At 46.3% G+C, this 27,533-nt stretch overlaps 1 protein-coding gene and 1 long non-coding RNA gene across 2 annotated transcripts; both read right to left on the bottom strand.

Annotated features, from left to right (window-relative positions):
* Positions 1–9,805: 9,805 nt before the first annotated feature.
* LOC109761470 (transcription factor RF2b) lies at positions 9,806–14,119 on the bottom strand. Its single transcript, XM_020320284.4, has 4 exons — positions 13,373–14,119; positions 11,735–11,867; positions 11,115–11,199; positions 9,806–10,507 (listed from the first exon to the last, which is right to left on the bottom strand). Exons 1-4 carry the CDS (start codon positions 13,861–13,863, stop codon positions 10,146–10,148), a joined length of 1,071 nt encoding a protein of 356 aa, XP_020175873.1. The 5' UTR covers positions 13,864–14,119; the 3' UTR covers positions 9,806–10,145.
* A 1,133-nt stretch (positions 14,120–15,252) lies between these two features.
* On the bottom strand, positions 15,253–27,122 carry LOC141021514 (uncharacterized). Its single transcript, XR_012182832.1, has 2 exons — positions 26,835–27,122; positions 15,253–15,566 (listed from the first exon to the last, which is right to left on the bottom strand). It is a non-coding gene; the product is annotated as an uncharacterized lncRNA (long non-coding RNA).
* Between the last annotated feature and the right edge of the window lie 411 nt (positions 27,123–27,533).

The raw sequence follows: 27,533 nt of genomic DNA on the forward strand, positions 1-27,533 counted from the left end.
TCATCGGAATGTTGCGGTGGCACCATTTCCGTTGTCCTTGCCGTGGCACCCCTTTCGTTCCGCCATGGTGACCGAATGCTTCATAACATGCTCATGTCAACATTTTCATAAAATTGCATAAAACTTGTATATGTCATCCGCATCATGATAACAACATTAAAAATGTTGTTTGCATTAAATTGCTAAATGACATATGGGGATTTACCAGAATTGTTGTTTGTTGTTCCGTCCTCATTTAAAATAGCCTAGATAGTTGGTTTACTTATGCTTCACCTCTTGCCATGTTAACCACCATTTAATATTGTTGAGTAGCTTTAACGAGAGTGAACTAAATAATTAAATGTGGTGGTTCCTCAATATGCAACTCGTTGCATATTGAGCTCCACTTAACTTGTAGTATTGTTTGTTCGACTTTGCCATGGCATGCACTATTTAAATGGACATGCATCATACTTGATTGTGCATCATGCCATGGTTATGATATGTTTGTTTACCGAGTTGTTTGCTTTTTCTCGATAGTTTCGGTATGTTGCGATTGTGAGGATCCGTTCGACTACGCCCGTTCGTCTTCTTCATGGATTCGGTCTTCTTCCTAGTGGGATCTCAGGCAAGATGATCGTTACCCTGGATACCACTACTATCTTTGCTTTGCTAGTTGTCCTGATGCTATCGCTATGTCGTGCTACTTACCACTTGTTTATCAAGCCTCCCAATATGCCATGAAACAACCTTTAAGCTTTTCACCCTTCCTAGCGAACCATTGTTTGGCTATGTTACCGCTTTGCTCAGCCCCTCTTATAGTGTTGCTAGTTGCAGGTGCAGTTGCCGTTTGTTCCATGTTGGGACATGGATATCTTGGAATATCACAATATCTGTTATTTAATTAATGCACATATATACTCGGTAAAGGGTGTAAGGCTCGGCCTTTTTCCTGGTGTTTTGTTCCACTCTTGCCGCCTTAGTTTCCGTCATACCGGTGTTATGTTCCTTGATTTTGCGTCCCTGACACAATGAGGGTTTATTGGCCACTCTTGACAGTTCGCTTTGAATAAAACTCTTCCAGCAAGGCCCAACATTGGTTTTAACATTTGCCCAACATAATAAACCTGATAATTAATTAATTGGCATAGGGGGTCACGTCCCCGAGGATTCTTTTCAACATAATACAGGGGGCCAGTGCTGATGGTGTTGGTCCCAAACGGGCAGACTGCGGGGCCACCACGGGGCAACCCGAGGTTCTGGTTTTACTCGTAGGCTGACCTATCCGGTCGTGGCCTGAGACGAGATACGTGCGGCTACTATCAGGGTGTCGGCACACCGGGAGGTCTTGCTAGACTAGTTTTACCATTGTCGAAATGTCTTGTGCACCGGGATCCCAAGTCTGATCGGATGTCCCGCGATGGAGGATTGTCTCCGCGGATCATGAGCTTGTCATGGGCTAAGTTGGGACACCCCTGCAGGGTATAAACTTTCGAGAGCCGTGCCCGCGGTTATGTGGCAGATGGGAGTTTTTAATATCCGGTTGTAGAGAACTTGACACCAGATCCGAATTAAAAATACTCCAACCGCGTGCGTAACCGTGACGGTCTCTTTTCGAGTGAGTCGAAAAGAGAACGCGGTGGGGTTATGTTTTAACGTAAGTAGTTCAGGATCACTTGTTGATCATTACTAGTTTGCGACCGTTGCGTAGTTTCTCATCTTATTCTTGTACTCGTAAGTTAGCCACCATAAAATGCTTAGTCGCTTGCTGCAACCTCACCACTTATCCATTCCATACCCATTAAGCTTTGCTAGTCTTGATACCCATGGTAATGGAATTGCTGAGTCCTCGTGGCTCACAGATTACTACGACAACACATGCAGGTACAGGTAATGCGATGATCCGACGTGAGAGCGATGCTTGGTTGCTTTTGGAGTTCTTCTTCTTCTTCGATCAAGGGATAGGTTCCAGGTCGGGGAGCCTGGGTTTAGCAGGGTGGATGTCGTTCTTCTTTTTTGTTTGATTTCATCCGTAGTCGGATCCTGCTCTTCTGTATGATGATTGCTATGTATTTATGTATTGTTGTATTCATGATGTATCTTGTAGCGAGTGTAAGCCTTTATCTTGTATTCTCATCTATTCAGTACATGGTATGTTGTAATGATATCCACCTTGCTATGCGCTCGAAATGCGGTTGTGCCCCAATCGCATCTTGGGCGCTACAAGTTGGTATCAGCGCCATACCGACCTTAGGAGCCCCCTTTATTGATCGAACCGTTGTCGTTGTTGAGTCTAGAAAAAACCATTTTGAGTCTAGTTATATCGGAGAGTAGGATTTCTTTTTACTCCTTATCTCATTCGTCGCTTTGGTGAGGACTCTTGACGTAGATGTTTTGACTTCACTCTCCTGTTTTTCACTCAATTTTTTTAGGATCACACGGGTATCTTGGAATTGGTCCGATATCATTGTGACGGGGATCCTGTCTTGGTGCCTCCTGACATTTAGGGGTTGTGGCAGTGTCCCGTGGAGTTGAGCTCCAAGGTGTTTTTGTCACAGTGCTTATCGTTTCAGTTCCGGAATACTAGAGCACGCCAACATCGAAAACGCTTCTATACTCTTTGTGGTGAGAGTAGTTTGACGACACCCAGTACTGGGGAGAGCGATCAGATGTATTGCCACAGCTAGTATATCGAATGTTTTCAAAGGTCTGAGGTGGTTTTCTTGGTTATGTGTTGACGGATGGATACAGTTGGAGTGTAGGATTTGTTAGTTGTATGAGATATTTGTGCTTCCATGTATCCCCAACACCAGATTGCATAACCAGAAAGTTTCAGGAGTTCATAGGTGGGAATTCAAGTAGTTACCTAGGATTTCTTTTCGACAGATGTATGGGTTGAGATTGGGGTCCAACGTCTAGTGGTTCATTTTTCACGGTCGATTTACAGTGGTCGCGAGACGTCTTAAAGAATCCCTGGCTATGCTGATTCGGGGACGTCTCGTTTTTCATTCATGATGTCCGCTGTACGTCGTGCCCGTGGGGCCTCATCACGAACACTTTGGGCGAAATCTCTATCATATGTTTGTTTCCGACTTATTCTGCAAGCCAATCCTTTGTTTTGCTTTGAGTTGTGGTTTTCGAGTTGCTTCGAAGTCAAGTGTTGATTCCATACCTTTTCTAAGCGGTGTTCTCATGTTTCTATGTGAATGCTAATCCTTCTGGATCATTGAGATTGTCATGGCAATCGTTTTCAACCGGTGTGCTTCTCTTCAAGTGGATCCGATCATTCCAATATTCGCAAGATCAATTCTAAGTTTTCTCAATTGTGTTTGTTTCATCCGTCCCAAGTTGCCTTTGTTTTCCCACCATCCCACCCTTTACTTCAAGTACTCAAATATCTCAATCTAGTATTCATTTTATTGAAGTGAGGTCTCTTCATTCTTTTTCTTCAATATTCTAACCCGGTTGTTCTCATGAAGATGCTCTACAAGTTCATCATTCTTTCATTCTTGGTTTTTCCTACGGTGGATTCAATGCAAGCTTTCGGTGTTGATCATATCCCTTTCCTCCTTTCAAATGCTTTCTCATGTTGGAATTTCTTATCCAAGCATCTCTTGATCATTAACCTCACGATACTTGTATCTGAAGTGCTGAAGATATCTCAGAAGATTCAAGTTTCCATCTTAATCCTTTCAAGCTATTTTGAGATTCTTAGCTTATTCTTATTCAAGCTATTTAAATCAACTGGTGCAATCTTTCTTTCAAGCAATCTTTTCCAACAGTGTTTCTTTTGAGTGGGCCCTAACCCACAGGTCTTTTCCCAGGATCTTACCTGACTCTTCTAATTTCTTTTGGAGTTATTCTCAAATTCTTTTCAAAAGTGTAACGTAAGAATGAATTCTCATCAGTCAGATGCCTTCTCCAAGATCGCTTTCAAATTCTTTTCATCTTTGGCTCAACATTTATATTCTTCATTGTTTCGGAGTGTCTCAACAATTCATGGTGGTCTTTCCCATCACCATTCTGAGCTTTTGAAGATCGAAGAAGTGTTTCCTCTAAGGCCTAGTTTGGCAGCACAGTTTTTCTAAAACTGTGGTAATTCAAAACCTCAGTTTTTCAAGGCGTGGCCAATCAACACTTTGGTTTCTCAAAACTGCAGTTTTTCTCCGTTTTGCCAAAACCAGCGGTTCGTTTGGTAAATGTAGTTTTACTGTAGTTTTGACCTGACTGCACCTAACTGGGCTACACTCAAGGAACTGGTCTGCTTGCAAAAAACGACTGCTCAATGCATGCAGCCATGCCTTGCACACAAGTCCTCTCCGTCTCTCTAGGATGCTAGGTGTTGTAGCAGTCTATAGAGTACAACTACCTCCTGTATTGACAAGCAACCATGCCATATCATACGATCATGTAACCTGAAATGCCTAGTAATCAGTTAGACTACTACGACAACGGCTGGAAGAACATAGACTCACAAACCAGTGAAATGCTAGCTAATCACCTGACCATAAATGCCTTGTAATTATAGACTAATAATCAGGAGAGAGTTTGCACCTCGTTTAATAGATATAATAAACAGAGGAGGAGTAGGAGGCCTTCGATTTCTCTCGGCTCAATTTAGAAAAAAGTGGTCAGGACCTCTTTTTTAGATACTACAAAAATACCACAGTATAAGAGATACTATGGTATCTTAAAGTGTAGTATTTATTTCATCCAAACACCCCAAAGTATTTGATACCAAGGTTATTTCATAAACCACGGTATTTTGTAAAAACTGCAAAAATACTTTGCATCCAAATGCACCCTAAATCTTATCTGTTCTCTCGAAGATTTGTAGTTCAAGCTTGAAGCCATCCTCTCAAATCGTTTCCGATTGTGATAATTCTTTTCACCCTTCCGAAGCATTTCAGAAGTTGCTTTCCTTTCTCGATCATCCGAAGGCCATAATTTCAGAAGATTTATTCATTCTCAACTTTCAGCTCTCGTTCTCCATATTCTACCGGTGCTTCGTTCAAGTATTCTTTAGTCAACTCATGACCTCTTCGTTCTTGTGTATCTAAATTCCGATGAGTATCCTCGTTCATTCTCTAATTCTTCCTGGTGTTTCTTTCTCTTTTCTTCGTTCGTTTCAGATGCTTACAGTGGTTCGTTCAAGAGTTCTCTTCCTTGGTTATCGTATCAATTCATTCGTCCTTCCCAAATCCTATCGGTGGTTGACTTTTCTGAAGTTCGCGCTATATCTCTCCTCAATCCTTGCAAGAAGAATAAGTAGCATGCCTATCCATTGCTTGTCATCAAGTTAAGTTGATGAAGGGTTAAGCATTATATAATTCTTATTCTTGTTTCCTCGAGATGATTTAATTATTTTCTTCCGGAGTTCGATCATGATATCAATTCTCAGTTTCAAGTTGTTCACCTTTCTCTTCCGGAGTTCCAACTTTTCCCGGTTATCTAGTCACGAAGCTCCATCTAAATCATTGCAACGCTACACCTTGTGTTTTCAACTTCTGTTTCCTTTCGTTTGATCATTCTTTTGTTAGCGGTGTTCTCACTAAGGCTCATCATGGTGATTCATCAAATATTTCTTTCATTCTCGAAGTGCTCATCAGGATTTTTGTTGGACGAGCTCAAGTATTCTTCTACATGCATTTTGAAGTGCAGTTCTTTCTATCTTATCTTTTGAGGTGGTGTTATGTCATTCTTGATAATTTCCCTTCGTGTTTCATGATCCACATGTTGTCAAGAATGAGGTATTTTAAATCCATCAATCTCTTCGTTGGAGTTATCTTGGTAAAGATTTCACCTAAAGCCTTCCCTAAGGAATGTTGCTAATTGGGGTGCTTAACAATGATCCAAGTTATCTCTTTATCATCTTGTTGGAAGAATTTTCTCATCTTTTCTTGATCTCAACCAAGCAATTGTTTCCTTTAGTGGCCGGTCGTCACCTCATAATTTTGAGATGTTTTCCGTAAGTCCACGAGAATCATATCTTTTCGTTGTTGATTTTCCAACAACTCCGTTCAACCCATTCTCCTAAGGATGCTCTTTCAAATTCATTTGAGGGAGAAGTTGTTGCTTTCTCTTCTCCATTTTTTTCATTCGATTCTTTCATTTCTTCCGAAGGCATTGTGTTGTTGCTCTCGTCAAGTATCATCTTGTTTGTCAAGATCATGTTCTTTTCCTTGTTACCCATTTAACAGGAGTGTTGTGTCCTATATTTAAGTTATTTTCAACTTATCAAGTTTTCCTTCTCTTTTCTACCGGAGTGCTGTCCAAATTCTATCATTCTTGTTCCTTGGCTATCTTATTATACCGGTGTGGCCATATTATTTTGGTTCGTGTAGCTCTTATTTCATGTCTTTCAGCCTACAAGGTTCTCGTAATGTTCCTCGTTCCTCTTTGCTAACGAGTGTTTGCAATCTCATTCATCTCCATTGTATTCTTTCTTTCATTTTGTTCAGCCTCTCAAGGTTCGTGGTCTCACTCGTTTGTCGAAGAAGCAACTTTGTTTTACCTCTTCCTCTTCCGTTTCTCTCCGGTGCCATCCTTAGATCTCGGGGCGAGATCTCTTGTAAGTGGAGAGTTGTAACGACCCGAGACCGACGCTCCAGAGGACTTCCATATATTTCGTGTTCGCCGTGTGTTTTATTTTGTTTGTTGCATTTCATCATGTCATCATGTGCATTGCCTCTGCATGTTTTCATAAAACTCGTAGTCGTTCGTGGTTGCCGCTTCTAGAATGTGTACCACTACTTCCACTACGACGGTCCCGAGACCGTCTACTTCCCCTACACCGCATCAAACCCGCCCACCTCGAAATGCACGCTTCGAAGGTATAACCCCGAGACGACGCCCGCGGACAAATGCATGTGTGTTGTATGAGATGCTCGTGTTTGCACCGTGTCCGAGTTGTCATTGCAAGTTCCTCCTCGTTTGCCATGCCGTCGACCCGTGGGAACCTGGTAACCGGGATCACCCCACCATCTCTAGCATGTTCCGCACATCCGCACACTTGCACTTTTGCACTGGTATCTCAACGAGTTGTTAGATCATCGGAATGTTGTCGTGGCACCATTTCCGTTGTCCATGCCGTGGCACCCCTTTCGTTCTGCCATGGTGACCAAATGCTTCATAACATGCTCATGTCAACATTTGCATAAAATTGCATAAAACTTGTATATGTCATCCGCATCATGATAACAACATTAAAAATGTTTAAAATTGTTGTTTGCATTAAACTGCTAAATGACATGTGTGGATTTACCAGAATTGTTGTTTGTTGTTCCGGCCTCATTTAAAATAGCCTAGATAGTTGGTTTACTTATGCTTCACCTCTTGCCATGTTAACCACCATTTAATATTGTTGAGTAGCTTTAACGAGAGCGAACTAAGTAGCCTAGATAGTTGGTTTACTTATGCTCCACTTAACTTGTAGTATTGTTTGTTGGACTTTGCCATGCCATGCACTATTTAAATGGACATGCATCATACATGATTGTGCATCATGCCATGGTTCTGATATGTTTGTTTACCAAGTTCTTTGCTTCTTCTCGATAGTTCCGATATGTTGCGATTGTGAGGATCCGTTCGACTACGTCCGTTCGTCTTCTTCATGGATTCGGTCTTCTTCCTAGCGGGATCTCAGGCAAAATGACCGTTACCCTGGATACCACTACTATCTTGCTTTGCTAGTTGTCCCGATGCTATCGCTATGTCGCGCTACTTACCACTTGTTTATCAAGCCTCCCAATATGCCATGAAACAACCTTTAAGCTTTTCACCCTTCCTAGCGAACCATTGTTTGGCTATGTTACCGCTTTGCTCAGCCCCTCTTATAGCGTTGCTAGTTGCAGGTGCATTTGCCGTTTGTTCCATGTTGGGACATGGATATCTTGGAATGTCACAGTATCTCTTATTTAATTAATGCACATATATACTTGGTAAAGGGTGGAAAGCTCGGCCTTTTTCCTAGTGTTTTGTTCCACTCTTGTTGCCTTAGTTTCCGTCATACCGGTGTTATGTTCCTTGATTTGCGTCCCTAACATGATGAGGGTTCATGGGCCCCTCTTGACAGTTCGCTTTGAATAAAACTCTTCCAGCAAGGCCCAACATTGGTTTTAACATTTGCCCAACATAATAAACCTGATAATTAATTAATTGGCATAGGAGGTCGCGTCCCCGAGGATTCTTTTGAACATAATACATGGGGGCCAGTGCTGATGGTGTTGGTCCCAAACGGGCAGACTGCGGGGCCACCATGGGGCAACCCGAGGTTCTGGTTTTACTCGTAGGCTGACCTATCCGGTCGTGGCCTGAGACGATATACGCGCGGCTACTATCAGGGTGTCGGCACGCCGGGAGGTCTTGCTAGACTAGTTTTACCATTGTCGAAATGTCTTGTGCACCGGGATCCCGAGTCTGATCGGATGTCCCGCGATGGAGGATTGTCTCTGCAGATCGTGAGCTTGTCATGGGATAAGTTGGGACACCCCTGCAGGGTATAAACTTTCGAGAGCCGTGCCCGCGGTTATGTGGCAGATGGGAGTTTTTAATATCCGGTTGTAGAGAACTTGACACCAGATCTGAATTAAAAATACACCAACTGCGTGCGTAACCATGACGGTCTCTTTTCGAGTGAGTTGAGAAGAGAACACGGTGGGGTTATGTTTTAACGTAAGTAGTTCAGCATCACTTCTTGATCATTACTAGTTTGCGACCGTTGCGTAGTTTCTCATCTTATTCTTGTCGTCGTAAGTTAGCCACCATACAATGCTTAGTCGCTTGCTGCAACCTCATCACTTATCCATTCCATACCCATTAAGCTTTGCTAGTCTTGATACCTATGGTAATGGGATTGCTGAGTCCTCGTGGCTCATAGATTACTACAACAACAGATGTAGGTACAGGTAATGTGATGATCTGACGTGAGAGCGATGCTTGGTTGCTTTTGGAGTTCTTCTTCTTCTTCGATCAAGGGATAGGTTCCGGGTCGGGGAGCCTGGGTTTAGCAGGGTGGATGTCGTTCTTCTTTTTCGTTTGATTTCATCCATAGTCGGATCCTGCTCTTCTGTATGATGTGTATTCTCATCTATTCAGTACATGGTATGTTGTAATCATATCCACTTTGCTATGCGCTCGGAATGCGGTTGTGCCCCAATCATGAATTCATCACGTGATTAGGATAGAATCGCATCTTGGGGGCTATACCACCCCACGATTTGGGCCGACGTGGGGATTTTGAGCGTCTAGACGGTACAGCCCAACATGGACGACCACGTTGGAGACCTAAAAATGTGTGAACCATCCAGTCCAGACATTTTGGAAGCGACTTGGTGCGCGTTGGAGATGCCCTACCACCTCATCTCAAACTCCCGCATCCAAAGCCAAGAAGGTTTATTGTCACTAATTTGGTGAGTCAGCTAGCCGTCACATAACAATCCATAATATTTTGTTGTGTGTACTCCAAAATAATGAATTCCAGAGAACATTATTCTATATGTCCAATAAATACATGTTTTACAAGTCATGTGTATACTTGTATAGTCATCCACTGGATGATAGTTATTGTATTGGCTAATTTGGGCATGAGCAACCCCCTCCTATATATGTACATCTTTGATTGCAAAATTTTCTTGGTAGCTTACCAAGCTGGCCGCTTGGTCTATATATATGTACATCTGAGAAAGCAATTCTATCTTCACTGCATTAGCTGTGACAATATTTATTTTAAAGACACTATATAAAGAATATCAAGACTGAATGAACATTGGACCGATAAACAACCGTGTATTATAAAGCAGGAAAAACTAGCTCCACAAGCGTACAATGATGAACATCACAAATTCAAACTGTTCTGACGCAAAAATAGTCAGTCCCAACAACAGCAACACGGTATTCTGGGAGGAAGCCCCTCCCAGTTCCCCAATATAATCCCAAACAACCTATCACGCACGCAGAAAATGAACCCGGAACAAACGGGTGGGAGGAACCCAGGGATTGTGTCTACAAAAATCAGCAACTGAGATTACAACGAATTTCAACTAAAATGGAACAAATGGAATGAAAAAATAAGTTTACAGGACCAGAAACAGCACAAGGATGTCAGAGGCTATGAACAAAGGAACCTAATGAAACTGAGGGCTCGATCAGGGTAGGCGTAGGCATGGTTAGAATGTACTGCTGCTTTCGCTGGCAGAGATCGAGCTGCTCTCTGACTTCACAACTGGATGCCCTTTGCTGATGTCCAAACCCTGGAGCCGCGCAAGATGATCTTGTTGCATGATATCTGACAGCGTGTTTGGGTGGGATAGCATCTGATGGTTTGGTACATTAGGATGAGGTGGGTGGAATGGGGGTGGAAACCGGGCGCCCCCCTGGTGCTGGGCTGTGTTTTGCTGGGACTGTGGGAAGAAGGACGAGTTGTATAGGACATGTTGCAATCCCACGCTATATGCATCACTGGAATTTGACATCTCACCCGTAGCCATCTTGAGCCTCTCCACTTCCTGCTTCAGTGCGTCATTCAGAGCTGCACAATATACCAGGTTTTGTTACAACATACTCCCTCCGTCCGAAAATACTTGTCATCAAAATGGATAAAATGGGATGTATCTAGAACTAAAATACATCTAGATACATCCCCTTTTATTCATGTTGATGTCAAGTATTTCCGGACGGAGGGAGTACTGCATAGGCATGTATTCTAACAAATGCAAACTGCAGTCACCACTTTGTTCTACATTGGTCCAATATAAATCACTATGTACCACAGATCGTAACTCGTAAATAAGATTCAAAATATGCGGTAATTTGACAAAACCAACTTTAACCCTGTTCTGGGTGTCATGCCAAGAGAGAAAATGATAAATCACAGGCAGAATATTGCAAAAAGCAAAGGGCATCGAATGACAAAGATAATGTCAAATTTATCTTCACCAGGAACAAAGATTGAAGCAATGGAAAAACTAGAAGCCTAGATTGACTTATAGCATTAAACAGAGTGAGCAAGCCAGGAAACAATGATGGCTTGGGATGACATATCACTTCCAAAATGATTGCCAGTTCTCTAATTAGTTATGTTACTGATAAGTATTAAACTGCAAACTGCACAATGATTATTTATCTAAAATGCTTACCATCACGCAGTTGAGCCTGCTGCTCCATGGCCTGCAACCTTATCTTGAGCTCTGCATTTTCTGAAGAAAGCCCAGTTGTATCTCTCTGCAAGGGAATAAAACACAATGTTTAACGGGCCTCAAGTAATTCAACTCAGCAGCACAGCAACCTAGAAACATGATACACCTTCAATAGTCAACAGCATAAAAATATACCAACCGCTAGAACGAGATGGTCAAAGCCAATATTAACACAATTATTTATTCTCGCATGCAGAGAATCAGGATTAACTCTCCAAATGTACACACAACCATATACTCCCTCCGTACCATAATATAAAACGTTTTTGCAGCTCAAATAGAACTGCAAAAGCGTCTTATATTATGGTACAGAGGTAGTACAATCCAATGGATGTTTAGATTGATCACAACATATGCAATAGCCCTAGTCCATACATCCAAGGAAGCCAGATGCAATTTGCAACGAGCTGTGATCTGGTAGCTGATATAGCCAGCTTGCTTAAAGGAAATATGTTATATTGCATATTGCCATTACAGTGTTCTCACTACAATAAACTAGATAAACTTACTGGGCCTGATACCAATGATACAACAGACAGATGGAAAATGGGAAATGATACCTGAAATAGCGTGAGCTGAGCTGAGAGAGTGGTCGCTTCAGTCTGAAGAGTTTGAACCTTCCGCTCAAGTTCTGTCATATAACGAGCCTTCCTTTCTTTTGATCTAGCCGCAGATTGCCTGTTTGCTAGAATTCTGCATGGTTACAAACTCAGAGAGTTAACACAAGGTTACAGCTGTTTTGAATTTTTTAGAAGAAAAACGTCTTGCATGTAAAAGATTTGGGGGCATAGGCGCATAGCACAACTCAACATAATTAGACAATGCCTTAAGCTGTATAGTTAGAAATTACTACTGGTAGTTATGTATGTGCAACACATGATCCAAAATTTAGAAGTTTCTGATTTTAATCGGCAATAGTGGTGAGACGCCAGCGGTGGCACAGTTCGCGGCTTACAGGGTTCTGGTTTGGGGATCAAGTCGACTGATTTGAAAACATCCCAAATTACGATGTTTTTTGCAGGGATAAGATGTTTGTTTTGGCATGCTAATTAAGGTGATTTACATTTTTGGAATGCTAGTTATGGTGGTTTATTTTTTAGAATACTAATTACGGTGATTTGATTGATTGATACCACTGTTTTTTTGGAATGCACGGTGCTTTGATTGAGATTTAAGGTGCTTTAATTGCTACAACGTCATTGGAGAAATGTAGGCCATTGGATCTAAGATAACGAAGGTCTGATATTCAATGTTCTGCCACAACTCGCTTGTTTAATACTACTACTAGTAGTGGAGATGGAGATATTAAATGTAAAACCAGAGGAAGTACTGTTAAAGATTATCACTGGTAACGTCTCCACAATATTGAAAAGACTAACTGCTGCACCAGATGTTTAGAAGGAAGTGTGATTTTTAGAAATGAAGACCCCAACTGTTTACAGCTACGAAATTGGTTTTAGTCAATGTGATGTAATTTTCTCTAATTTGATTGACTGTTATTAACCTGAACTATTTCAACGGAGAAATGTAGGTGAGAAAGGAAAAAAAAAGGCATGCATTAGCTATCCTATCATTGGTCTCCTACTTGCTTTCACTATCAACTCACACAAATACATACAATTGGTTACAATAAGTTTGCATGGGTGGCTAGTCTTTAATTTTCTTTTGACTATAGGATTACCTTTCCAAGCATCGCAACTAAGTACTCCATAACAATCCAGTTCTCCAAACCAATTCACATATCAGCACACTGCAAGACTTGCAGGTAAAGAATTAAGCGAATTACAGCTACCCAGTATTGTACTGAAGATGTTCGTAGACCCGCCAACTGCCCAGCACCCCGCAGAAGGCGTTTTAAAGCATGCGACATGACACAGAAATAAGTAGTTATCCAAAATCCCACCAACCAAACGCTAAAGAACCACCACCTTAACTTCCCACCTGCCAACCAACCATCCAACACAATGCGCAAAGAAACAAACAGTACGCTATGCACAAAGAAACAAATTAAGCCGCAAATGCGCATATTTTCCCTAAGCTCAAGGCATTTCCCTTAAAAAACGATAATTGTCCTTGAATGCCTCACGCCATTGCCTGCCACCTAGTAGCAGGAACGAAAGAAGTTGATCTGTAGTATCCGTACTAACTGACACTAGCGCAAGTAAGATTGAGCATCGGAGTGTGGGGGAGATGGGGACCTTTTGGCGCGCTTGGGGTCAATGGCTGCGAGCTCGGCGAGCTGCTCGGGGGACATGGCCTTCTTGGCCTCCAGGACATCGGCCAGCGCTTGGGCGGCAGCGGCGTCCCTCCGCGCAGCGCTGCCGGCAGCGGAGAAGAGGCCGGAGCCGTCGACGGAGCTGCTGTAGCGGTGCTTGGGGCGCGGCGGGGAGGAGGTCTCAGCGGCGCGGTCGCGGTCGCGGTCTGAGCCCGCGGCGGGGCCGGAGGAGATCTTCTCGATGTCCATGAATGTGGAGAAGAGGTCGTCCTCGGAGCCGATCTCGTCGAAGCCCGCGGAGCCGTCGCCGTCGGCGCCACCGCCGATGTCGAGGTCGTCCGGGAGGCGGAAGGCGACCTCAGATCTGGCGCGGCGGTGGTGCGCCCCGCGCATGGCCGTGGCCGCCGCCGCCATCGACGGGGAAGGCGGCGGGAAGGGGCGGCCCGGCGGATCGGCGGGTTTGGGCTGCTGCATTGGGCGCTGGAGTGGCCGGGCAGGGCCAGGGATTGGGGGAGGAGCTGTAGATAGGGCGCGCAGGCGGCGGCGGCTGCTGCTGCTGCTGCTGCTGCGCCTGTGTGTTTTCCTGTAGCGTTCGGGTTTGGTCTGGATTTTAAGAGGTGGGGCTGGACTGGGATCTGGGACTGTGAGATGAGACTGGGAAGGAAGGGAAGGAGGGGATGGGCATGCATGTGCATGTGAGCGGAGCGCTCCGCTCACGGGGAGGGACGACCGGACGCGCCACCTTCTTCTCCTTGTTCTCTTCTACTAGGGGCGGAGCCGGGATCGGCACGTGCGCATGCTTGTGCGTGTCTATCGGCGCAGCCACACAGGGCCGACCGGTGGATCTCGCCCGCGACCTTCGCCGGTCTGCCTATGGACAGCTGTGGACATCCACCAAGGGGCTGTTTGGGCATTAGCCCAACTCCATAAAGCTAAATTTCGTGTTTTGACCATTTTCGCATACTTTAGCATGATCTGACCCTTGACCCTAGTCTAATTTTTTTTCGGAATTTGATCTTTTTGCTACCGTCGCCGGCCCTGGCAGTAGCGTTACACAGGCTACCGCCGCCCATTCGGGCGGTAGGTGCCCTAGACAGCCGTTTGGACGTTAACGGCCGCTGACGTGGCAAAGGAACCTATCGTCGCCCTCTACGGCGGTAGGACTAGACATCCTACCGCCAGGGACTCTGGCGGTAGGGTCCTGGATAAGGTTGTGAGGGGTGGGGGCTATGCTCCCCCACCCACCCATTCACCCACATTCCCCATTCTCACTCTTCCGAGCTCAAGGCATCTTCTCCCCTCTTCTCCTCACACAAGGCTTCTCAAATCTCACTCATTTGCTTGAGATTTGTCCGGTGGATCGGGAGCACTTTCATCACCCAAGGTACCTCCCTCACTCCCCTTCATTTGGCCGGTTGGAATCATGTATTTTGCTCATTTGTTGCAAACCCTAGTTCATGATTTTGTTGTGGTGAAATCAATGTATATGATGCATTTAGGGTAATGTTTCTGCTTTGACAATGTATTGTGTGACTAGCATTGTTTGGGTACTAAGGACTACTCCCTCCGTTCCAAAATAGATGACCCAACTTTGTATTAACTTTGTACTAAAGTTAGTACAAAGTTGGGTCATCTATTTTGGAACGGAGGGAGTATCATTTAGGGTTTTGTTAGGGTTAGGTTTAATGTTATGGTTAGGGTTAAGGCTATGGTTAGGGTTATGCTTAAGTAACTTCCTATGACGACCGTTATAGTAGTTACCCCTCGAATTGTAGCTCGATCTAGTCCTATGTGTGACGCCCCCGATTCAATCATACACTAATCATGCACGCAAACATGTACGATCAAGATCAGGGACTCACGGGAAGATATCACAACACAACTCTAAAACATAAATAAGTCATACAAGCATCATAATACAAGCCAGGGGCCTCGAGGGCTCAAATACAAGTGCTCGATCATAGACGAGTCAGCGGAAGCAACAATATCTGAGTACAGACATAAGTTAAACAAGTTGCCATAAGATAGCTAGCACAAACTGGGATACAGATCGAAAGAGGCGCAGGCCTCCTGCCTGGGATCCTCCTAAACTACTCCTGGTCATTGGCAGTGGCCTGCACGTAGTAGTAGGCACCTCCAGTGTAGTAGGAGTCGTCGTCGACGGTGGCGTCTGGCTCCTGGGCTCCGGCATCAGGTTGCGACAACCAGGTAGAATGGAAAGGGGGGAAAGAGGGAGAAAAGCAACCGTGAGTACTCATCCAAAGTACTCGCAAATAAGAATCTACACTACATATGCATGGGTATCTGTGTAAAGGGCCAATATCGGTGGACTGTACTGCAAAATGTCAGAATAAGAGGGGCATAGCTAGTCCTGTCGAAGACTACGCTTCTGGGAGCCTCCATCTTGCAGCATGTAGAAGAGAGTAGATGGTAAGTTCACCAAGTATTATCGCATAGCATAATCCTACCCGGCGATCCTCTCCTTGTCGCCCTGTGTGAGAGCAATCACCGGGTTATATCTGGCACTTGGAAGGGTGTGTTTTATTAAGTATCCGGTTCTAGTTGTCATAAGGTCAAGGTACAACTCCGAGTCGCCTGTTACCGTGGACACGGCTATTCGAATAGATCAACTTCCCTGCAGGGGTGCACCACATTACCCGACACGCTCGATCCCCTTTGGCCGGACACACTTTCCTGGGTCATGCCCGGCCTCGGAAGATCAGCACGTCGCAGCCCTACCTAGCCACAACAGAGAGGTCAGCACGTCGGTCTAAATCTTATGGCGCAGGGGTCTGGGCCCATTGCACACCTGCACGTTGCGAGGGCGGCCGGAAGCAGACCTAGCCCCCTTAATACAAGAGCAGGCTTACGGTCCAGTCCGGCGCACGCCGCTCAGTCGCTGACGTCACGAAGGCTTCGGCTGATACCACGACGCCGGTTGCCCATATCTTGTCCCACGTGGCTGTTAGTGCGTATAAGGTCAACGACCCAACTCAGATCAAATACCAAGATCACGTTAAGTGTGTTATTTTGAAGTAACCGCGGACGCCAATCAGGGCCAGGCCCACCTCTCTCCTAGGTGGTCTCTGTTGGAAATATGCCCTAGAGGCAATAATAAATGGTTATTATTATGTTTCTTTGTTCATGGTAATTGTCTATTATTCATGCTATAATTGTATTGTCCGGAAATCGTAATACATGTGTGAATACGTAGACCACAACCTGTCCCTAGTAAGCCTCTAGTTGACTAGCTCGTTGATCAACAGATAGTCATGGTTTCCTGACTATGGACATTGGATGTCATTGATAACGGGATCACATCATTAGGAGAATGATGTGATGGACAAGACCCAATCTTAAGCATAGCATAAAAGATCGTGTAGTTTCGTTTGCTAGAGCTTTTCCAATGTCAAGTATCTTTTCCTTAGACCATGAGATCGTGCAACTCCCGGATACCGTAGGAGTGCTTTGGGTGTGCCAAACGTCACAACGTAACTGGGTGACTATAAAGGTGCACTACGGGTATCTCCGAAAGTGTCTGTTGGGTTGGCACGGATCGAGACTGGGATTTGTCACTCCGTGTGACGGAGAGGTATCTCTGGGCCCACTCGGTAATGCATCATCATAATGAGCTCAATGTGACTAAGGCGTTAGTCACGGGATCATGCATTGCGGTACGAGTAAAGAGACTTGCCGGTAACGAGATTGAACAAGGTATTGGGATACCGACGATCGAATCTCGGGCAAGTAACATACCGATTGACAAAGGGAATTGCATACGGATTGATTGAATCCTCGACACCGTGGTTCATCCGATGAGATCATCGTGGAACATGTGGGAGCCAACATGGGTATCGAGATCCCGCTGTTGGTTATTGACCGGAGAGGCGTCTCGGTCATGTCTGCATGTCTCCCGAACCCGTAGGGTCTACACACTTAAGGTCCGGTGACGCTAGGGTTGTAGAGATATATGTATGCGGAAACCCGAAAGTTGTTCGGAGTCCCGGATGAGATCCCGGACGTCACGAGAGGTTCCGGAATGGTCCGGAGGTGAAGAATTATATATAGGAAGTCCAGTTTCGGCCACCGGGAAAGTTTCGGGGGTTACCGGTATTGTACCGGGACCACCGGAAGGGTCCCGGGGGTCCACCGGGTGGGGCCACCTATCCCGGAGGGCCCCGTGGGCTGAAAGTGGAAGGGAACCAGCCCTTAGTGGGCTGGGGCGCCCCCCTTGGGCCTCCCCCCATGCGCCTAGGGTTGGGAACCCTAGGGGGGAGTTCCCCCTTGCCTTGGGGGGCAAGGCACCCCTTCCCCCCCTTGTGGCCGCCGCCCCCCCCCCCCCTTGAGATCCCATCTCTTGGGGCCGGTGCCCCCCAGGGGGCCTATATAAAGGGGGGAGGGAGGGCAGTAAGACACAGCCTTTGGCGCCTCCCTCCTCCCCTGCAACACCTCTCTCTCTCTCTCGCAGAAGCTTGGCGAAGCCCTGCCGGAGACTCGCTACATCCACCACCACGTCGTCGTGCTGTTGGATCTCCATCAACCTCTCCTTCCCCCTTGCTGGATCAAGAAGGAGGAGACGTCGCTGCACCGTACGTGTGTTGAACGCGGAGGTGCCGTCCGTTCGGCACTCGGTCATCGGTGATTTGGATCACGGCGAGTACGACTCCGTCATCCACGTTCATTGGAACGCTTCCGCTCGCGATCTACAAGGGTATGTAGATGCACTCCTTTCCCCTCGTTGCTAGTAGACTACATAGATGCATCTTGGTGAGCGTAGGAAAATTTTAAATTATGCTATGATTCCCAACAGTGGCATCATGAGCCAGGTCTATGCGTAGTTACTATGCACGAGTAGAACACAAAGTAGTTGTGGGCGTTGAGTTTGCCAATTCTTCTTGCCGCTACTAGTCTTTTCTTGTTTCGGCGGCATTGTAGGATGAAGCGGCCCGGACCGACCTTACACGTACACTTACGTGAGACAGGTTCCACCGACTGACATGCACTAGATGCATAAGGTGGCTAGCGGGTGTCTGTCTCTCCTACTTTAGTCGGAACGGATTCGATGAAAAGGGTCCTTATGAAGGGTAAATAGAAATTGGCAAATCACGTTGTGGTCATACGTAGGTAAGAAACGTTCTTGCTAGAAACCTACAAACCACGTAAAAACTTGCAACAACAATTAGAGGACGTCTAACTTGTTTTTGCAGCAAGTGCTATGTGATGTGATATGGCCAGAAGATGTGATGAATGATATATGTGATGTATGAGATTGATCATATTCTTGTAATAGGAATCACGACTTGCATGTCGATGAGCATGACAACCGGCAGGAGCCATAGGAGTTGTCTTTATTATTTTGCATGACCTGCGTGTCATTGAATAACGCCATGTAAATTACTTTACTTTGTTGCTAAACGTGTTAGCCATAGAAGTAGAAGTAATCGTTGGCGTGACGACTTCATGAAGACACAATGATGGAGATCATGGTGTCATGCCGGTGACAAAGATGATCATGGTGCCCCGAAGATGGAGATCAAAGGAGCATGATGATATTGGCCATATCATGTCACTATTTGATTGCATGTGATGTTTATCATGTTTTTGCATCTTATTTGCTTAGAACGATGGTAGCAAGTAGGATGATCCCTTATAATAATTTCAAGAAAGTGTTCACCCTAACTGTGCACCGTTGCGAAGGTTCGTTGTTTCGAAGCACCACGTGATGATCGGGTGTGATAGATTCTAACGTTCGAATACAATGGGTGTTGACGAGCCTAGCATGTACAGACATGGCCTCGGAACACACGCAATACACTTAGGTTGACTTGACGAGCCTAGCATGTACAAACATGGCCTCGGAACACGGAGGACCGAAAGGTCGAGCATGAGTCGTATAGAAGATACGATCAACATGGAGATGTTCACCGATCTTGACTAGTCCGTCTCACGTGATGATCGGACACGGCCTAGTTAAGCTCGGATCATGTTTCACTTAGATGACGAGAGGGATGTCTATCTGAGTGGGAGTTCATTAAATAATTTGATTAGATGAACTCAATTATCATGAACTTAGTCTAAAATCTTTACACTATGTCTTGTAGATCAAATGGCCAACGTTGTCCTCAATTTCAACGCGTTCCTAGAGAAAACCAAGCTGAAAGATGATGGCAGCAATTATACGGACTGGGTCCGGAACCTGAGGCTCATCCTCATAGTAGCCAAGAAAGATTATGTCTTAGAAGCACCGCTAGGTGATGCACCAATCCCACAGAACCAAGACGCTATGAACGCTTGGCAATCACGTGCTGATGATTACTCCCTCATTCAGTGTGGCATGCTTTACAGCTTAGAACCGGGTCTCCAAAAGCGTTTTGAGAAACATGGAGCATATGAGATGTTCGAGGAGCTGAAACTGGTTTTTCAAGCTCATGCCCGGGTCGAGAGATATGATGTCTCCGACAAGTTCTTCAGCTGTAAAATGGAGGAGAACAGTTCTGTTAGTGAGCACATACTCAGAATGTCTGGGTTGCACAACCGCTTGTCTCAGCTGGGAGTTAATCTCCCGGATGACGCGGTCATTGACAGAATCCTCCAGTCGCTTCCACCAAGCTACAAGAGCTTTGTGATGAACTACAATATGCAGGGGATGGAAAAGACCATTCCCGAGGTATATTCAATGCTGAAATCAGCGGAAGGGGAGATCAGAAAAGAACATCAAGTGTTGATGGTGAATAAAACCACCAAGTTCAAGAAGGGCAAGGGTAAGAAGAACTTCAAGAAGGACGGCAAGGGAGTTGCCGCGCCTGGTAAACCAGTTACTGGGAAGAAGTCAAAGAATGGACCCAAGCCCGGGACTGAGTGGTTTTATTGCAAGGGAAGTGGTCACTGGAAGCGGAACTGCCCCAAATATTTAGCGGACAAGAAGAAGGCCGGCAACACCCAAGGTATATGTGATATACAAGTAATTGATGTGTACCTTACCAGTACTCGTAGTAGCTCCTGGGTATTTGATACCGGTGCGGTTGCTCATATTTGTAACTCAAAACAGGAACTACGGAATAAACGGAGACTGGAAAAGGACGAGGTGACGATGCGCGTCGAGAATGGTTCCAAGGTCGATGTGATCGCCGTCGGCACGCTACCTCTGCATCTACCCACGGGATTAGTTTTAAACCTCAATAATTGTTATTTAGTGCCAGCTTTGAGCATGAACATTGTATCTGGATCTCGTTTAATTCAAGATGGCTACTCATTTAAATCCGAGAATAATGGTTGTTCTATTTATTTGAGAGATATGTTTTATGGTCATGCCCCGCTGGTCAATGGTTTATTTTTGATGAATCTCGAACGTGATGTTACACATGTTCATAATGTGAGTACCAAAAGATGTAAAGTTGATAACGATAGTCCCACATACTTGTGGCACTGCCGCCTTGGTCACATTGGTGTCAAGCGCATGAAGAAGCTCCATGCAGATGGACTTTTGGAGTCTCTTGATTACGAATCATTTGACACGTGCGAACCATGCCTCATGGGTAAGATGACCAAGACTCCGTTCTCCGGAACAATGGAGCGAGCAACCAACTTATTGGAAATCATACATACCGATGTGTGTGGTCCAATGAGTGTTGAGGCTCGCGGAGGATATCGTTATGTTCTCACTCTCACTGATGATTTAAGTAGATATGGATATGTCTACCTGATGAAACACAAGTCTGAAACCTTTGAAAAGTTCAAAGAATTTCAGAGTGAGGTTGAGAATCAACGTGACAGGAGAATAAAATTCCTACGATCAGATCGTGGTGGAGAATATTTAAGTCACGAGTTTGGTGCACACTTAAGGAAATGTGGAATAGTTTCACAACTCACGCCGCCTGGAACACCTCAGAGAAATGGTGTGTCCGAACGTCGTAATCGCACTCTATTGGATATGGTGCGATCTATGATGTCTCTTACCGACTTATCGCTCTCATTTTGGGGTTATGATTTAGAGACTGCCGCATTCACTTTAAATAGGGCTCCGTCGAAATCCGTTGAGACGACACCGTATGAATTATGGTTTGGGAAGAAACCTAAGCTGTCGTTTCTAAAAGTTTGGGGATGCGATGCTTATGTCAAGAAACTTCAACCTGAAAAGCTCGAACCCAAATCGGAAAAATGCGTCTTCATAGGATACCCTAAGGAAACTATTGGGTATACCTTCTACCTCAGATCCGAAGGCAAGATCTTCGTTGCCAAGAACGGGTCCTTTCTGGAGAAGGAGTTTCTCTCGAAAGAATTGAGTGGGAGGAAAGTGGAACTTGATGAGGTGATAGTCACCCCTTCCGAACCGGAAAGTAGCGCGGCGTGGGAAAATGTTCCTGTGGTGCCTACACCGACTGGGGAGGAAGTTAATGATGATGATCATGAAGCTTCGGATCAAGTTACTGAACTTCGTAGGTCCACAAGGACACGTTCCGCACCAGAGTGGTATGGCAACCCTGTCCTGGAAATCATGTTGTTAGACAACGGTGAACCTTCGAACTATGAAGAAGCGATGGCGGGCCCGGATTCCGACAAATGGCAAGAAGCCATGAAATCCGAGATAGAATCCATGTATGAAAACAAAGTATGGACTTTGACTGACTTGCCCGATGAGCGGCGAGCCATAGAAAACAAATGGATCTTTAAGAAGAAGACGGACGCGGATGGTAATGTGACCATCTACAAAGCTCGACTTGTCGCTAAGGGTTATCGACAAGTTCAAGGGGTTGACTACGATGAGACTTTCTCACCCGTAGCGAAGCTGAAGTCCGTCCGAATCATGTTAGCAATTGCCGCATACTATGATTATGAGATATGGCAGATGGACGTCAAAACGGCATTCCTTAACGGCTTCCTTAAGGAAGAGTTGTATATGATGCAGCCGGAAGGTTTTGTCGATCCTAAGAATGCTAACAAAGTGTGCAAACTCCAGCGCTCAATCTATGGGCTGGTGCAAGCATCTCGGAGTTGGAACATTCGCTTTGATGAGATGATCAAAGCGTTTGGGTTTACACAGACTTATGGAGAAGCCTGTGTTTACAAGAAAGTGAGTGGGAGCTCTGTAGCATTTCTCATATTATATGTGGATGACATACTATTGATGGGAAATGATATAGAATTCTTGGAAAGTATAAAGGCCTATTTGAATAAGTGTTTTTCAATGAAGGACCTTGGAGAAGCTGCTTATATATTAGGCATCAAGATCTATAGAGATAGATCAAGACGCCTCATTGGTCTTTCACAGAGTACATACCTTGACAAGATATTGAAGAAGTTCAGTATGGATCAGTCCAAGAAGGGGTTCTTGCCTGTATTGCAAGGTGTGCAATTGAGCACGGCTCAATGCCCGACCACGGCAGAAGATATAGAAGAGATGAGTGTCATCCCCTATGCCTCGGCCATAGGGTCTATTATGTATGCCATGCTGTGTACCAGACCTGATGTAAACCTTGCCGTAAGTTTGGTAGGAAGGTATCAAAGTAATCCCGGCAAGGAACACCGGACAGCGGTCAAGAATATCCTGAAGTACCTGAAGAGGACTAAGGATATGTTTCTCGTTTATGGAGGTGACGAAGAGCTCGTCATAAAGGGTTACGTCAACGCTAGCTTCGACACAGATCTGGATGACTCGAAGTCACAGACCGGATACATGTATATTTTGAATGGAGGAATAGTAAGCTGGTGCAGTTGCAAGCAAAGCGTCGTGGCGGGATCTACATGTGAAGCGGAGTACATGGCAGCCTCGGAGGCAGCACAGGAAGCAGTCTGGATGAAGGAGTTCATTACCGACCTAGGGGTGATTCCCAATGCGTCGGGCCCAATGACTCTCTTCAGTGACAACACTGGAGCTATTGCCCTTGCGAAGGAGCCCAGGTTTCACAGGAAGACCAGGCATATCAAGCGTCGCTTCAACTCCATTCGTGAAAGTGTTCAAAATGGAGACATAGATATTTGTAAAGTACACATGGACCTGAATGTAGCAGATCCGTTGACTAAACCTCTCCCTAGGACAAAACATGATCAACACCAGGACACAATGGGTGTTCGATTCATCACAATGTAACTAGATTATTGACTCTAGTGCAAGTGGGAGACTGTTGGAAATATGCCCTAGAGGCAATAATAAATGGTTATTATTATATTTCTTTGTTCATGGTAATTGTCTATTATTCATGCTATAATTGTATTGTCCGGAAATCGTAATACATGTGTGAATACGTAGACCACAACCTGTCCCTAGTAAGCCTCTAGTTGACTAGCTCGTTGATCAACAGATAGTCATGGTTTCCTGACTATGGACATTGGATGTCATTGATAACGGGATCACATCATTAGGAGAATGATGTGATGGACAAGACCCAATCTTAAGCATAGCATAAAAGATCGTGTAGTTTCGTTTGCTAGAGCTTTTCCAATGTCAAGTATCTTTTCCTTAGACCATGAGATCGTGCAACTCCCGGATACCGTAGTGAGTGCTTTGGGTGTGCCAAACGTCAAAACGTAACTGGGTGCCTATAAAGGTGCACTACGGGTATCTCCGAAAGTGTCTGTTGGGTTGGCACGGATCGAGACTGGGATTTGTCACTCCGTGTGACGGAGAGGTATCTCTGGGCCCACTCGGTAATGCATCATCATAATGAGCTCAATGTGACTAAGGCGTTAGTCACGGGATCATGCATTGCGGTACGAGTAAAGAGACTTGCCGGTAACGAGATTGAACAAGGTATTGGGATACCGACGATCGAATCTCGGGCAAGTAACATACCGATTGACAAAGGGAATTGCATACGGATTGATTGAATCCTCGACACCGTGGTTCATCCGATGAGATCATCGTGGAACATGTGGGAGCCAACATGGGTATCGAGATCCCGCTGTTGGTTATTGACCGGAGAGGCGTCTCGGTCATGTCTGCATGTCTCCCGAACCCGTAGGGTCTACACACTTAAGGTCCCGTGACGCTAGGGTTGTAGAGATATATGTATGCGGAAACCCGAAAGTTGTTCGGAGTCCCGGATGAGATCCCGGACGTCACGAGAGGTTCCGGAATGGTCCGGAGGTGAAGAATTATATATAGGAAGTCCAGTTTCGGCCACCGGGAAAGTTTCGGGGGTTACCGGTATTGTACCGGGACCACCGGAAGGGTCCCGGGGGTCCACCGGGTGGGGCCACCTATCCCGGAGGGCCCCGTGGGCTGAAAGTGGAAGGGAACCAGCCCTTAGTGGGCTGGGGCGCCCCCCTTGGGCCTCCCCCCATGCGCCTAGGGTTGGGAACCCTAGGGGGAGTTCCCCCTTGCCTTGGGGGGCAAGGCACCCCTTCCCCCCCTTGTGGCCGGCGCCCCCCCTTGAGATCCCATCTCTTGGGGCCGGCGCCCCCCCAGGGGGCCTATATAAAGGGGGGGAGGGAGGGCAGTAAGACACAGCCTTTGGCGCCTCCCTCCTCCCCTGCAACACCTCTCTCTCTCTCGCAGAAGCTTGGCGAAGCCCTGCCGGAGATCCGCTACATCCACCACCACGCCGTCGTGCTGTTGGATCTCCATCAACCTCTCCTTCCCCCTTGCTGGATCAAGAAGGAGGAGACGTCGCTGCACCGTACGTGTGTTGAACGCGGAGGTGCCGTCCGTTCGGCACTCGGTCATCGGTGATTTGGATCACGACGTGTACGACTCCGTCATCCACGTTCATTGGAACGCTTTCGCTCGCGATCTACAAGGGTATGTAGATGCACTCCTTTCCCCTCGTTGCTAGTAGACTCCATAGATGCATCTTGGTGAGCGTAGGAAAATTTTAAATTATGCTATGATTCCCAACAGTCTCAACCTGCCCTGTCACTCTGCCACAAAGTAACAGTCGGGGGCCGTCAGGAACCCAGGCCCACCTCTACCGGGATGGAGCCACCTGCCCCTTCAGCCCCCATCTCCGAACAGTATCATAAGTAATGTAACAGTATAAAGTATATAGCATATGCCCATGATCACCTCCCGAAGTGATCACGGTCCAGTAGTATAGCATGGCAGACGGACAAGAGTGTAGGGCCACCGATGGAACACTAGCATCCTATACTAAGCATTTAGGATCGCAGGTAAGGGTAACAACTGTAGCAACAATGACAGGCTATGCAGCAGAATAGGATTAACCGAAAGCAGTAACATGCTACACTACTCTAATGCAAGCAGTAGAGAGAAGGAATAGGCGGTATCTGGTGATCTAGGGGGGGCTTGCCTGGTTGCTCTGGCAAGGAGGGGTCGCCAACACCGTAGTCGTACTGGGTAGCAGCGGCGTCGGTCTCGATGTCTAACGAGCGAAGAGGGGGAAGAAACAATAAATATAATGCAAACATATGCATGACGAAGCACGACATGACAATGAGCGGTGCTAGGTGTGCCCTAACGCAATAAGAGGTGATACAGGCGAAGGGGGGGACATTCGGGAAAGTATCCCCGCTGTTTCGCGTTTTCGGACACATGAACCGGAGGGGAAAAGTTGCATGTTTTCTATGCTAAGGATGTGTGGCGGACGAATGGGCTGTGTATTCGGATTCGTCTCGTCGTTCTGAGCAACTTTCATGTATAAAGTATTTTCATCCGAATTACAGATTATTTTATATGATTTTCCAAAGTTTTAAATGATTTTCAAAATTTCTGGATTTACGTGTAATTCGAAAATAAATGGGAAAATTGCTAGGTGCACCCGGTGTTGTGCACCCAGCAGCGCACCAAAGGCTGACATGTGGGCACAGTCAACTGCCCAATCAGCAGTTGACTGGGTCAACGTTGACCGGTCAATGGATGAATAGTGATGGTGGGGCCTAGGTGTCATGTAGAGTAGCAAAAATGATTTTGGTTAGTTATTATAATCTCTAGGGGACCCACAAGTCATCTATACATAGACTAACCTAACCACTAATCATTTGCTAATCTAAACAGGGGACTAGCCCCAGCGGCCATGTCCAAAGCCGACTACTAGTGTGCTTGGGCACGCACATGCGAGAGTGCATGGCGCTCCAGCAGCTGCACTTGCAAGCAGCGGCTGCCCTAGCAAGTAGACATAGCGCACGGCAGCTAGCAAGAGGCAGCAGCCTAGAGTGGCAGCAGAGTAGCAAGCAACAGTAGTAGAGCATCAGCGGCAGCAAAGCAGGAAGAGCAGCAGCAGCGCCGGTAGCAGGCAGTAGCAGCAGCGCACGAGCAGCAGCAAGCACGCGGGCAGGGGCGCGGCCGTGGCTGCTGGCACGCGAACACGCGCTGGACCGCAACCGGAGGCGAGGCCGGAACGCGACGGGAGCGCGGCAACGGTGCGGCGCGCACGGGGCGGCCGCGGCGTGCTGTGAGGAGCGGAGGTGCATGGACACGGACATGGCGGTGGGGCAGCAACATGCGTTGTGGATCGAGGTCGATGCAAGGTGGAAACGGAGGGGACGCTCACCAAAGGAGCTCACGGAGGCTCGTTGGACGGGTTAGTAGCAGCAGAGGCGACGGATTCGCCGGGGAGGCGTCGGCAACCGAGGAAGAAGACGGGATCGATCCCGGAGCTTGGCGGCGTCCCAGCTTGAGCTCGATGGTGCAGACGAAGTAGGCAAGCACAGAGGTTCTCCTGGACAGCAACTCGGGCGTCAGGGAGTTCGGTGTGCGTGCAGGCGAGGTTGGCCATGGCGAAGGCGGCGACGGGGGTTCTCGGGCGGCTACTGTAGCGAGCAGAGTGAGGTGAGGAGGAGAGATGTGAGTGGGGGCTAGGGTTTGGGGCGTCGAGGACGACAAGTAGGCGCCGGGGGAAGGCCGGATGGCCGGCGCGTGGTCCTGACGGGCATGGATGGCCGCCACGATCCCCCCTGCTCCTGTAGCGAGGAGGGGGTGAGTTAGCTAGGCTGGGCCTTTGCCCAGCTGGGCCACGGTTGGCCCAGTGGGAGGTGGGGGTTCTGTTTTTCTTTTCTTTTACTTTATTTCTTTGTTTAGCCTTTTCCTTTTTCTTATTTTTCTTTTCTGTTTTAATTTCATTTCCCAAATTGTTTTAGTTTTTTAAAACATTCAAATAGCACCTAAAATAATATCATTAATTATACCATTGCCACAATAACTTTGGCACCTAGCTAAAATAGTTTAGTATTTTATAAAATATAATAGGAGT

The sequence above is a fragment of the Aegilops tauschii genome, chromosome 4, assembly GCF_002575655.3.
Source record: "Aegilops tauschii subsp. strangulata cultivar AL8/78 chromosome 4, Aet v6.0, whole genome shotgun sequence".
Classification (NCBI taxonomy): Eukaryota; Viridiplantae; Streptophyta; class Magnoliopsida; order Poales; family Poaceae; genus Aegilops; species Aegilops tauschii.

Coding starts and splice junctions, on each gene's coding strand:
- LOC109761470 (XM_020320284.4), bottom strand. CDS start 13,863: ATGCAGCAGCCCAAACCCGCCGATCCGCCGGGCCGCCCCTTCCCGCCG. Junction 11,868..13,372: donor GACCCCAAGCGCGCCAAAAG/GTCCCCATCTCC, acceptor GTAACCATGCAG/AATTCTAGCAAACAGGCAAT. Junction 10,508..11,114: donor GCAGGCTCAACTGCGTGATG/GTAAGCATTTTA, acceptor TATATTGTGCAG/CTCTGAATGACGCACTGAAG.